This window comes from Falco biarmicus, chromosome 1 (assembly GCF_023638135.1).
Source record: "Falco biarmicus isolate bFalBia1 chromosome 1, bFalBia1.pri, whole genome shotgun sequence".
NCBI classification, from domain to species: Eukaryota; Metazoa; Chordata; class Aves; order Falconiformes; family Falconidae; genus Falco; species Falco biarmicus.
The window spans coordinates 49,632,995-49,646,840 of NC_079288.1; the positions used below are offsets into that span (position 1 = coordinate 49,632,995).

Here is a 13,846-nt window from a genome sequence, read left to right on the forward strand (position 1 = left end):
GAGGGGCGGCACCAGGCAGCGGCCGCAAAGAGCTCATTAGTTTAATTCCCAATTAAGCGTGAAACAGGGGCCGTTTATTGGCCTGAGCCCGTGGAGCGGGGCACACCCACACCCACGGACCTACACCCCCCCCCCCCTTACCCCCCCCGGGATCGCTCCCCGGCCGTGCGGTGCCCCCCGGCCCCGCGCAGCCCCGCTCCCCAGGGGCTGTCCAGACCCGCCCGGCAGCGCCAGCCCCGACCCCCCCAACAGGCCGTGGCGGCGAGCGGGCCTGCCCGGGAGGGCCGGGTCAGACCAGGCCTCCCTGCCCTCAGCAGCCACCCCGCACCGCGGCGGCCCGCACGGGTGTCTCCTCCTCCCCCACCACCACCCCTCGAACAGGACCGCACGGACACCCAAAGCTTCTCTTCACGGTTGGGCTTTGCTAGGCTTTGAGTGTTTAGCATGAAAATTATCTGGGCCCTGGGAACGCCACAGGTTTTCTGGCTGCTATGGCTGGTCCCTGCAGCTCGCAGCCAGCTTGCGATGGCCCACGGGCCCTGCGGAGAGCACTGGGTTCCCACAGCGACTCTGGAGAGCACTGGGGTTCCCACAGCAACTTTGGAGAGCACTGGGGTTCCCACAGCGGCTGCGGAGAGCGCTGGGGTCCCTGGGCCGGGAACGCCACACACCAACAAGGAGCTCCCATGGGAGCCTCGTGCTCCAGCGCCTTCCCCTGCGAGGGACCCGAGCGAGGGCAGTCATGATCGCTCAGGTCTGCAGGCTTGGGCTGGTTTTGTTTACATGATCTCAGACCGTTTCAAATTTACAGTGAATGAGTTCGCCAAGGGTGATTAAAAATGGAAATAGTTAGGTCTCATAAAGCCTCGTTGCAAATCAAAGCTTAGTCTAGGAAAAACAATGTGTTTTTCCTCCTTGCTTCCTGTGGGATGGAAACAAACAAGCAAACAGTTCTGGTGAAAAAGAAAAGAGCAGATTTCTGTCAGAAATGTCTCATCCTCCACCACAGAAAATTGTTATGATTTCTAGTCTAAACAGAGTCTGTTCAGATTTGGGTTCTCGCTTCCACACAGCCCAGCTGGCTGGATCTGTGGAAAGCAGTGTATGGGGCTACCAGGAATTTGTGGAGTAGTCAAGTTGTCTTCTCATCATGCTGAGATCAACCTGAAGGGATGTCAATGACTCCAAAAACTGAGTAGCCGTGAAAAAAAAAAAAAAAGAGAGAGGAAAAAAAAAAAAAGAGAGAGAGGAAAAACAAACCACAAACTTGCCCATTTTACAAAGACCTGGTGAATAGCCTGGCCATTCAGGCTAAGAGCAAAGGTGCTGGCAGCTCTCCTTCCACTGAAGAGGAGTTTGGGGACAAAGGCTGGTGGGACCAGCACCAGGAGCTGGAAGGGACATCTCCTGCAAGTGGCAAACAGCTACAGCCTCTGGCAATCCTCAGGACTTGGCAAAACAGGCTTGAAATGGGCACCAGAAGTCATCAGTGGGGCTCGGTGCCATGGAAGCTGACTGAGGCGAAGAGCTGACAGATTTATTGTTTAAAGGGATGAGTTGAACACAGGTAATAAATGGCAAGAATATGTGGAGCTGTAAGAAACAAACTACTTTTAAGCCCTTCCACAAGTGATACTTGACATTCAGGACATTTCTTTTCCAGGTATGAAACAACTTTAAGAGAGAAGCTGGCCCATAGGGAGATTTCATCCATCAGCATGCCCTCTGCCTTGAAACCTTCAACAAGCTGGCACTGGCTTCAGTGCGTCACAACAGCTGGCCTGGGGCAGCACTGCAGCCACCCACCTTCCCAGTGGGAATGCTGCAGGTCCCCATCTCTTTCCTGTGCCACAAGCAGCGACTCAGGCCTCTGGGAAGCCCAGTCTGGAAAATGGACATACAGGGATCCTGCGGTTTAGAAGTCATCATGGCTAAGGCTGGCTTCCCATAAAACATCTCTATAAGGAGATATATTCAGTAGCTGATTAATTAATGTGGTTTACCACATAATGATACTACACAGGCCTACTCTTTTCAATAATAATCCCATAAATAATATTACTAAAAATCCAAGAGATACCCAAACTGCACTGAAGCTGTGTTGTGATCCCAGTGCCTTGCCTGTTGTCTTCCCCTTTGTGGTAAATCAACACCAACATAATTCTTTAAGGGAGTTTCTCGGTGAAGACAGGAGCGAAGGGGAAGGGACGTGCCTGCGCTGCGCAGAGCCAGGCCCACACTTTTAGCCTCAGAAGAACGTGCCGGGTGATGGGATTTCAAAAGCCCTTGGATGCTCCCACCCGGCGAAAAACCCGTTTGGCGGCCGCGGGCCATCGAGGGGCTGTAGGGCCGGGGTCCACCGCAGCCCCCAGCTCCGGGCAGGGCAGAGCCAGGGGAGGAGCAGGGCCCCCAGCGCAGCCCCCGGTGGCTGGGCGCTGCCGAGCCGGAGCGGGGCCGGGAGAGCCGGCAGCCCCCCGCCGCTGCCTGCCGTTCCAGCGCCGGGCCGAGCCCTGCCGGCACCGCGGGGAGAGGGCGGAGGTGCCAGACACCCCCCGGGGGCTGCGGGAGCGGGCAGCCTCGCTCCCGGCTTGGGGAACCGGCTCGGCCACATCAGGACCCGCTGGCAGCGAAAGCACCGCACGTGGGGAGCCGGGGGTCCCGCCGCCAGCGGCCGTGCCAGCGGCAAAGGCCACCCCCCGCCACCCCCGGCCCGGGGGCTCCTCGGGCTTCCGTGGCTCTTTGTTCGCGGGGATCGTTCCCCCCTTCCCCGTGCTCGCACGGTAACGTTTCTTGCAAGGATTTCCTGCCAAAAGACAATCCCCCTGAGCAAAAGCAGACCGAGAAAGTAGTGACCAATCCTTTCTGGATGGCTGTCACCAGGCTCCTCCCAGCCCCCGCTCCCCCTGCCATTTGCATACAAAAAAATCCAGAAAACTCCCGTTTGCCCCCGCATCTCGCTCAGACCCTCCATCCCCGTCTGGCAGGCAGAAGCCCGGGCTGGGGGACGCTGCCTGCGGCTGAGGGCAGCGGCGCGCCGCCCGCCCCGCCACCCCGGCCCCCCAAGTCTTTCGGCAGCCCCCCCTCCCCAAAATGCAGCGCCGACTCTGCGCCCTGCTCCTGCTGGCGTCCCAGTGCATGGGCTCGGCCGCCGGGCTCTTCCCCTTCGGGGAGCCCGACTTCTCCTACAAGCGCTCCAACTGCAAGCCCATCCCCGCCCCGATGCTGCTGTGCCGAGGCATCGAGTACCAGAGCATGCGGCTGCCCAACCTGCTGGGGCATGAGACGGTGCAGGAGGTGCTGGAGCAGGCCTCCACCTGGATCCCGCTGGTGCAGAAGCAGTGCCACCCCGACACCAGGAAGTTCCTCTGCTCCCTCTTCGCCCCCGTCTGCATCGACGACCTGGACGAGATCATCCAGCCCTGCCACTCACTCTGCGAGGAGGTGAAGGAGAGCTGCGCCCCGGTGATGTCAGCCTTCGGCTTCCCCTGGCCTGACATGCTGGACTGCAGCCGCTTCCCCAAGGACAACGACCTCTGCATCCCTCTGGCCAGCAGCGACCACATCCTCCCCGTCACCAGAGAAGGTAAGAGGGGGCCGCCCCGGGCCGGCAGCATCGCCCCGCCATGAGCCGCCCCGACAGGCAGGGTTCCTCCCCGGCATTCCGCGGGGGGAGCCCAGGCGCCCCCCTCCCGCTGCAGCACGCCCCGCCGCTCCGGGACTGGGGGGAGACGGACCGGGGAGGGGGACGCAGGTCAGGCTCAGGGAAGCTTTCCCGAGGGGACCGGGGAAACCGCAGGCACCGTCGGGGAAGAGGCACCGGCCCGCACCCCGCAGCCTTTGCCCGCCTCCGTCCCCGAGGAAAAGGGCCGGGCCCCCGGACTCGAGTCGCTCGGCTCCCAGCGGGACCACCTCCTCGGCAGGGATCACCGCTGAAGCGCGGAGGTGGGGCGGGCTGTGCCGTGCGTCCTCCCTTTTTTACTCTTTCCCTCGTAAAAAAAAAACAAAACACCACAACAACAACAAACCAACCAACAACCACAAACCCGTTTGGTTGAGGTGTGACCGTAGGATCAAAGCACACCGTGCCCCTCTGCAGCAAGGTAAGGCGCGTCAGAGGGACGGGGCAGCGCCCGGCCGGGGGGAGGGGGGACGGGAAGGCGCAGGGTCTGGGATGGAGGGATCGAGGGATCGTTTCCCGAAGGGTTCCCGACGCCACCTGCTGTTCCTTTCTCCCCGAGCCTGACGGGGACTGTCCCTTGCATTTCCAGCACCCAAGGTCTGCGATGCCTGCAAAAACAAGAATGAAGACGATAATGACATCGTGGAAAACCTCTGCAAAAATGACTTTGGTAAGTGGAAGCAGAGCTGCCCTCGGCTGAAACTTGAGAGTTGAGGATCAGGTATAACCCCCAGCGGAGTCAGTGAGAGATGTGCCTGAATAAAGGCAGGGCTTTGTCTTATCTGCAGATGGACCCATCTGACCGTTGGGTCATGAAACACAAAATTTCATCTCGGAATAAAAAGTAGCCATTTTTATAGTCCTTTTCTGTTTGGTGTTTTGAAGTAGTGTTCTTTTATGTGGATGTTGCTGGCGAGCCGAATAGAAAGTAAAATGGGGGGGTGGGAGGGGGTAATCTCATCCAGACTATTGCCTGGGGAGAAGTAGAGCAAAGCTTCATTTAGACGTATGAGAAAGAGCTGCATGACCAATCTCACGTATCGTAAGAAAGACTCTCTCTGCAGATTAAGAATGAAGCTCTATATATCATTTGACAGAGAAGGTAATGCACAGACAATTGGGGATATAAACTTAATGGGAAGATCTGGGGTTAGAAGAGGACAAGAAAGCCCCTTCGACACAGGCAACTGAACGGCACATTATCCACTCATTAGCATTTCAAGAGGAAAAGGGAATAAGGAGGGGAATCCTTTTATAATAGGTCAGTGTTTATACCTGGAAACAGATTTGTGGTATAAATATCTACAACAATTCAAAAGTCTTTCTTAAAAAAAGAAACCAAACCAAAAACCAACAAACCATCCAAAACCTGAAACCATGACTGTGGGACATAATTGCTAAAACAAGCAATAGCTTTGGCCTGGCAAATTGCACTCAGATAAATCCTCCTAAAGCTAAACATGCCCCACAGATCTTACAGAGCCCTGTATCCCCCTTCTGGTTATTTTTACCAAATCGAATGCAGCTGTTGGACCAATTTGCCCTCCATGGGATCTATTCTTTCAAAAAAACAATGCATGTGAAACATCATTTCCTTACAGGTTTGCCTAAAATCCTCTCCAGCCTAATAAATTAAGTTTAGAAGTTTTCAGCCGCAGCAGAGATCAGGTTTCAGATTAGGTCTAGGTACTCGCCTCCCCACTCCCCTTCAAACTCTAGTTTCAGGAAGACTGTCCTCTCCCAGCAAAAAACGGAGCTCTGCTTAACATAGCAAACCTGCCCTCTCTCTGTTTGCAAACAGGACAAAAGCTAGAGAAAATATTAATTTAGAAAGAAAGGAAAAAGAGAAGGCGGGGGGGGGGGGAGAGGAGAAAAGAAGCCCAAAAACCCCTCAGCCCTAAGGTTGATTCAAACTGAAATGACTTGCATGCCCTTTGTGGCTTTAGAAATGGAGCCACCTGCTGCCTCTTCTGTCAGCCCTGACAGTTTAATTAGCAATAGAGCACCTCCCTCCCCAGGTCCTCTTTATGTGCACTAATGGGAAAAAACCTCTCAATCTCTCTCCCTCTCCCCACTTCCCCCTCCCCTTGCTCTATTAGCCTTGAAGATAAAAGTGAAGGAGATTGCCTATATCAATGGAGATACCAAGATCACCCCTGAAACAAAGAGCAAAACCATCTACAAGCTGAATGGGCTGACAGAAAGAGATCTGAGGAAGATCGTGCTCTGGCTCAAAGGTGGCCTCCAGTGTACCTGCGATGAGATGAACGACATCAACGTCCCCTACTTGGTGATGGGGCAGAAGCAAGCTGGGGAACTGGTGATCACCTCGCTGAAGCGGTGGCAGAAAGGGCAGAGGGCTTTCAAGCGGTTCTCCCGCAGCATCCGCAAACTGCAGTGTTAGTGGCTTTGGCTCTGGCTGCCTCCAGCAGCTGCCTCTGTGCTGAGCTCTCTGGGCCTCCCACACCTTCTGGCTTTGGCCCCTCTGAGCCTCGAGATGCCACGGTCATCAGACATGGTGACTGCTGTCTGAGAGGGGAAGGACCTCTCCATTTTTGTACATAGGTTAAAATGTAATAAAAAAAAAAATCATGACTATTTTTGGGAAGTATTAAAGTATCTCGCTTAAAGCTTGGGTTTTTTTAATGGTTGCAAATGTGACTTTGGTCTGAGGTTTTTCCCCTCTTCATTTTGGTAATGCTGGTTCATTTATATTGCTGCTTCTCTGTATACGTGCATGTTTGTTGTGCAAAAGTAGGAGATGCAGAGGAAGACAGCCATGTGTGCAACTGGCCTGTCACAGTGGGTACGACTCTTTCACTGAGGTGAAATGGCTTGCCATTTATATTAACGCTATAAAGGTCATGTTATGACTCTTGCATGTGATACATAGGCACCAGTATGAGTATATTAACCATTCTCACATTTTATTTTCCACAAGTCTGAGCCCTTCTCTCTCAGAAAAAATTAACAAGTTTTGGAGCTGGTTGGCCTGGATGCAACTTTTTTTTTTTTTTTTAACTCTTTTGCAAATTAAACCATCTGTAGCCTAACTGTAATATACCTAGTGGTTAACCTGAAAGAGTTGTAAAATATTGCTTTAATTAACCTTGTAAATACTCCAGATAAATGTTATATTCTTGTATATAAACTTTACATCATAGTTTACCCATTGTCTTGGTCTGTGTTCACTTTTAATCTGTTTTGGGAGAACTGGGAGAAAATTGTCCAACTGGGCTTTGTCACAGCAAAGCAGAATTTGGCCTTCCACCCTAAGTGGCCCATAGAGAAGCAGAAGGAAGCACCTAGTGCTGCAATCAGAAAAAACATAGTGGACCTCATTTCCCCAATGAGAACCGACAAGACATGGGACTGAGGTTCAGTCAACTCACTTTAATGTGTCAGTTGAGCTCTTCGAGGTGAAGAGTTTTCTGTGGCTCCTTTGTTCAGCCACCTGCATTTTCATCTCATCTCAGAAGAGTCTGCTCTTTGCTGATGTGCAATTGCAGTGAGACCACCTGCTTAAAAATCAAATCTATCTATTTCTTACACTTGAAAAAGGCATATCAAGGAGTGCAAGAGTAGGCAGAACAATCTCATTTGCAACTAGCAGTTCAGAATAATAGAGGCACGCATGTTTTGTGTGTATGTACACTCAACTATTCTGAGGAAGAAAATAAAATCTACCTAATAGTGTAAGTAGAGGAATGTTTTTTAACACTTTTCTTAGAAATCTTTTCTGATTAAGAGCATTACCTGCTAGAATTTTACTGTGCTTACCCTGAAAAATAGTCTTGCTTCCCAGTGTTGTCACACATAAAACAATCCTCTTAGCTTCACCGAGAGGATGAGCTATGTCCAGTATTCCCAGGGACAATGCTTTATGTTAACCATTCACAGACAGAATACAAATCCAACACTAAACTTTTCTTTGAGGTAAAAAACCGCACTATTTTCATATATTTAGTGTATTTTTTTTCACCATCAGGATGAAAAAAGAAAATTTTAAGATCCAACATGTTACATTTGTTTTAGAAAAATGAATCGTTTGCCCTCTCCCACAGTCTTAATGCTCTCACTACACCTGGCACAACCAACAGTAGGACTCTGACCAAGCAAGACAAGAGCAGTCCTCACAAATGTCCTCAAAAGCATAACATTTTTTTTTAAAAGCAACAAACCACCAAACAAAAAGCCCTATTCCAAAATGGCTCTTAACTGTTTTTAAATCAGTGTCTTTATTTAAAGGCAAATACATTACTGAAATGTAATTAAAACTTTTCTTCTAAATGGACCTGGCTTACCAGGAAACAGATTTGAGTCTTTCCATTCCACGGTGTAATTATTTTAATACCAGCACTCTCTGTCCATCACCTTACAGAGCTATCAGCATTCAGATGTCTCATTGCTCTACCCATCTGGCTCAGCATATAATGTAATACTTGTTGCTGAACAGCCTTGGGTTTAGAGGGAACAAGTTCACGGATCAAGAGGAGCAGGCTGAAGATGAGCCTGCGGAAAATGGGCTTGCGCTGCCGGGCAGAGGAAAGCCCTTTGAAGAGGCAGTCATTGCAGTGCGGTCTCTTGGGACTGAATATGAACAGCCAGGGCTGCTCTACTTGGCCCGCCTCACAGATACAAAGTCCTCCTACAGCAACCATAAAATTATCTTAATTGGGCTGTCCTAGAAGGCAGCAGTACTGATGTTGATGAGGACAGACAGGTCACAAGTTACTCACTCTGGGGTCATGTTAAGGCCAAGACTAAATAACAGATTTTTGCTAAATTACTTAAATGTATGAAGACATATTACCTATGACCAACATTGCTCTGTCTTAAAAAACCCCCAGAACATTCCCCTTCCTCCATCACAAAATAAACACATTACACCAGTAAAATCCTGTTCCTGTCAGGACAAATTCAGGAGAAGAAGAATAAACTAGACTGGCAAACATTCAATTTTAATAGTATAATCAGCATCCTGGATTAAGAGCATCCTGCCATACAGCATACCCCTACTGAAAAGCCTTCTGCATGTGGCCCTGGGCTGAATCCCTGGGACTCCCACCCTCAGGGTGAATTGGCAGAGGCAGAATTACCTTTCAGATAAGCAGGATTTAGGCAAATGTGAAGTGTAATGGGACTCACATTTTCCCCATTTAGTTCCATTACCTTGTTCTAACAGTATCATACCAAAAGATGGGTCATATTCACCTCACCAAGGAGAGGGAGTGTTACTCTTTTTTATACTATCTGTTTCCAAAGGTGTATAAACCAGATATTACAAACTATTCAACTGCAAATTAGGATTTTAAGGTCACAGCCTGAAGAAGCTTCATCTCTCAGATGCTGGCAAAGGAGTCAATGCAAAAATTTTTCACATTTTTACCCCTGAAAATCTTCCACTGTGCCAGGCAAACAGTGAACAAAACATGTAACAAAAAATTACCAGAGCCTGTTACTTCTGATCATTGTGTCACATATACTTCAGAGTAACTTTATTACCTGGTATGGTATGGTTCAGTTCTAGTAGATTATTTATTTTTTTTGCAATTGATGAAAAAAAGCAACCCACTGTTGCATTTTTCAGACACTTTTTGTCTTCTTCTAATTAAAACAACATTGTTAGGCAGCCAATTATGTAGCTCCCATTGTATTTGCTTTCATAAAAGCTATAAAAGCAGTTGACTACAATGGATTAGTTTAAGAACAATAATAATGATACTTGACATTTATACAGAAGTTTCCATTTAAGCTTCTCAGACTGCCTTCACAAAAATAGGCATTAATATCCCTATTTTGCAGATCAGGAAAATGAGGCACAGTGAAGTGAAATAACTCATTCAAAACCACCCAGCAAGTCCTTTACAGTCATGAAAAGCAGCATATTTTTTGTCTCCAAGTTTTATGCTCTAATCACTAGGCCACAGCAATCAGAACGGTGTGCAATCAAGGCAGCACTTAGATTATAATTTGAAAGCATAACAGCAACCAAGGCTCCCTCCAGCTTCTTCTTCCCCCAGAGTGTGTAAAAAAAATGACTGCCCAAATTCAAATTTAAAACCCGTCAACAATATTCCTCACAGTCTTTTCCTTTCTTCCTTATTTATCATTCTTTAATTACTTCTTAATCCTTTCTTTTCTCCCTCACTTCTCATTCACTTCAGACACCCGCAGAGAAGCCACTCAGCCTCTCTCTTGCCCCTCTCATACAGACACTTTCTCCCTCAGTATGGTTTATTAAAGGACTCATGCAGTATAACTACACACAAGCCACAAAAATCCTAATGACCAGCTTAAGACATAAAAAGGACCCATGCGGGAAATTCAGCAAGAGGCATTTAAATTTAATTAATGATTTTCTATGAGGACAGGAGGGTTGTTAGATGCCACAAGGAGCACCGCAGACCCATGCTGGTCGCCTCGGGCATGGCCACTATTCCTATTCTGCAGCAGGAGAGCATAAAGATTTTAAAGAACATAGCAAGCATGAAGAACACACAGATAAAGCACATCTTCCCTTGCATGGCTACGTCTCCCACCCATCTCAGCCCCATTGTTATAACCCTGTGTTCCCCACTGGGGCCACGGTGCGCCTCTCTCAACCTCCTCCCAGATGTCTCACTACCTCTCTTCAGCCATCGAGGGCGTCAGCCAAGAGCTCAAGCACCATGGCTCAAGAATGGACTGCCTCATCATCTCCTAGGTGCCTGCTGGGGCACAAGTGACCCCCGTGCAGCTGGCAGGGCAGCTCCTTTTTTTGCTGCTTCTGCAGCCTGCTGCCATCCTTGCCAAACCTGCCAGCCCTGTGAGCCCTAGTGATGTGCCCACAGCTGGCAATGCCAGAGCAAGGGTGATGGATTGATTGCTACCACAGCAGTAGGTAGCCTTCCTTAGGTTGGGCAGCCCAGGCTTTTGTTATTGGAGCCAGAAGTTCTTATTTCTAGGCTTCAGAGAAATGTCTGTATGATTTATCCAGAAGTTGCTTTCTTATCAGCAGATGTAGATTCAGTACAGTCCAGCTGTCTGATGAAACAACCACAGGAATGGATCTTGTTTGCCTCTGTACAAAGAGGAGAGTGCAAGATATTCACATCACAGGGATCCGAGACCCCAGACTGTCTTACAAACATAAATTAGCCCATGCTATACCCCTTTAGGGTAAGTTAAATAGGGTAACATTTTCCAAATGCATCAACCCTCTTCAGGGTGAGCCGTGGACTCCTAAATCACCTAGATGCCTTGGAAAATATTAGCCGCTATCCCCCGCTGGAGTTAAAGCCAGTTGGCCGAGGTCAGCCAGCAAGCCTGTCACCCAGCCAGGAGGAACACCTCAGCAATCAGCCAGCCAGCCCATCGCTCTCACGACTGATCAAAATCACCAACCAATGCAGACAGTCACACCGCGAAGCAGCTGATAGAGCAAACTTCAAAACCAATTACGGCACACACGGAGAAGCTGGCTGGCCAGAAAAAGCAACACAAGTTAGGAGGTATGCTCAGTATCTTACAGAACAGACCCGAGCAAAAGCATACATACCTTCTAAGACCCATGATAAGGCAATGTTATTAAATCAGCCCTTTCAAAACCCAGATGCTGCAGGTCATCCTTTTGGAGTAATTTTCAGTCCACAAAGGTGATGCTAAAATCACAGAGAATTTTCTGTTTGGACACAACAGGTTGCCTTTAGAGGCACAGCCAGAACTAGCATCAACTCATAAATTTAGGAGTGATCTGAAAGGGTAGCAGAAATGCTAAATTAAGCACACTTTCAACTTTCCAGATCTTTGCTTTCAGAGCTTAACCCTGGAAGTCTTCATTAGACATGAAACTTTCCATATGGAGCCACTGTGGAAAGACAATTGAAGAGTTTTCCATTGATACCTGCTTTTATCAGGCAAGAGATAACTAATCTTTCCCTGGCAATTTCCCTGCATTGTTAGCTTGCTTCGAATCCCTTACGTTGTCTAATTGCCTCTTTTGTTATGTGAATCTCCAGCCATGCACAATAGTGAACCCTGGCTGGTTACACACTGAGGCAGGTGCTTTAGTGGCTGCAGGGCTCACGTTATTAGGCACACACAGAGCTATTAATCATTTCAGTTTACTCTGAGGCACAAACCTGAATTAAGTCAGGCCACTTTCCTAAGCAAAACAATAGCTTAATTGTAATAGGTAAAGCAAAAGAATTTTGAGAGGTAGAGTTTCAGAAACCAGAGCAACTCCCCCCACCCCACCCCCAAATAATTAGGCAAGACAAGAAAATACACTGTAATTTAAGATTTAGGAGGTTTAATAGTTTGTTTTCAACAAGGAAAGAAAATTATTTTTAAGCTAATCTTATCGCCTCACACAGCCTATTTCCTTCAGATGCTGGATTCTTCAATATGGGAAAAATTTTCAGTACTCTCACATTCTGTGATCTGTAGCACTGCAATCATCCCATGATATGAATGGTGGGTTTTTTTCACACAATGTGGATATTTAAACAGAGCGTGTATTTTCAAAAGAGTCTATGAAACTAAGTATAAGCTCAATTTCCAAAATATTTTTAGGTGTTGATTTTTAAGTAACATACAACAAAAGGGAAAAAAATAATTTTGTCAGAAACAATATAAGAAGGCATGTTTAAAATCCTGTTAGATGCTTACAGATGCTTATCTGTTGCTCAAGGTACCCACATACACTTAAAAATTTGGCTGCAACACATATATCCTTAGAGAATTTAATGTATTTGGCACCCAGGGATTTTGGAAATGGGATCTAGACTTTTGAAAACATTAGCAAGTAGTAGTATCATAATTTGTCTCACACGTGAAATGTTAAAATTGCCTCAACCCTTTCGGTTCATCATCGGACAGAATATGAGACTTACTGGGAGAACCAAAGTGCTTCCCCACAGAAACGGACTTTATACATTTATAAGATACTTCTGGAATTCTAAAGCTGGCTCTGCCTTCATAAGAAAACACTGCATGGAAATCCATCCCTCCATCCAGAACTAAATTTTAGAAATCTTGCTAGAAAGGTTAGCATCCTTCTCAAATTTGTACTGCTATATTAAGCAGATGAACAAGAAAAGATTTGTATGAAATACTGCTTTCTAGAACACACTAAAGCAGGAAACTGCATTAACTGTTAAGACTTGCCTTGCAGCTGCTGCAAATAGCTAGCCCATAGCAAGGAGTAATATAAATGTCAGCAATATAGTTCATAATTAATTCATAAAAGGTCTCTTATTTAATGATATCCCAAAATGGAAGAGACACTGCATTTTCTCCCATATGAAACTCTAAAGGATCACTTGGAGACATCTAGAACATGGATTACAATATAGCACATCTCCTATGCCAGTAGAGTCCCACAACCTAGCTTAGGGTGACGTTCACCTAGCAATAACCACATTTAATGTGGGCATATTGTATTGTATGTAACATATTGTATCTAAATGTGAGTTGCTCCATTTTCTGCACCCCCATCAATTGTGTGCTCCCACCACATCCCTCAGTCACACAAGGCAGGCAGTACGTCTGTTCAGCTTTTATTCAACCCCAAATGAGCACTGAATGAAAATAACTAAATATGATGAGTGGTATGTGATGAGTTCAGCAGCTGAGCAGAAGATCCACCTAGTCCTATGGCTGCACAATCTGATGCAAGGGTGACGCTGGTGGCTGGTAGGTCACACAAAAAGCATCCTAAAAATAAGCCCTCAGCCAAGATATTTGCAAAAAACCCAATATGTTACAGCAGGCTGTGTCTCAATTTGCTGCTGTGGCTTACCCAGCACCAAGGGCAGTTGGTGAACTTGCAGTATCGACTTTGTCTTGCTATAGTCTGTACCTGCAGCACATGGAAGGATTCCCCAGGGACCTACCCATCACAGCAGGCTAGGAGCGGAGCAAGGGCTGGGGTGCTGCTCCAGCCCTTTGAGCTCCCACAGGGCAGGAGAGCAGCAGGCTGGATCCCTTCAGATGGCAGCTAATGACCATCTGCAGGGCAGGGCTCAGCACACTTCTATCTTGGAGATGAAAAATACACCTTTGCAGCTTTATGGTAATCTTGGTAAGGCTGAGCACCCGAGACCCAGGCTTGCTGTATGTGCCAGCTGGGGTCTCCTCCTGCTTGCCTGTCTCCCACACTCATTCTATCTTGATCCTCTGAAG

At 47.8% G+C, this 13,846-nt stretch overlaps 1 protein-coding gene and 1 long non-coding RNA gene across 3 annotated transcripts in view; one reads left to right on the top strand and one right to left on the bottom strand.

The window, feature by feature from the left end:
* Positions 1–1,516: 1,516 nt before the first annotated feature.
* Positions 1,517–13,846, bottom strand: part of LOC130152895 (uncharacterized) — a 34,355-nt gene continuing 22,025 nt past the window's right edge. For both annotated transcript variants that reach the window (XR_008823316.1, XR_008823210.1), the window contains 2 exons: positions 4,044–4,287; positions 1,517–1,958 (listed from right to left, as the gene is read on the bottom strand). This is a non-coding gene — a long non-coding RNA (uncharacterized LOC130152895). The remainder of the gene's footprint in view (positions 1,959–4,043; positions 4,288–13,846) is intronic.
* SFRP2 (secreted frizzled related protein 2) lies at positions 2,817–6,851 on the top strand. The gene is made up of 3 exons (XM_056346254.1): positions 2,817–3,583; positions 4,269–4,349; positions 5,779–6,851. The coding sequence occupies exons 1-3, from the start codon at positions 3,091–3,093 to the stop codon at positions 6,081–6,083; spliced, it is 879 nt and encodes a 292-aa protein (XP_056202229.1). The 5' UTR covers positions 2,817–3,090; the 3' UTR covers positions 6,084–6,851.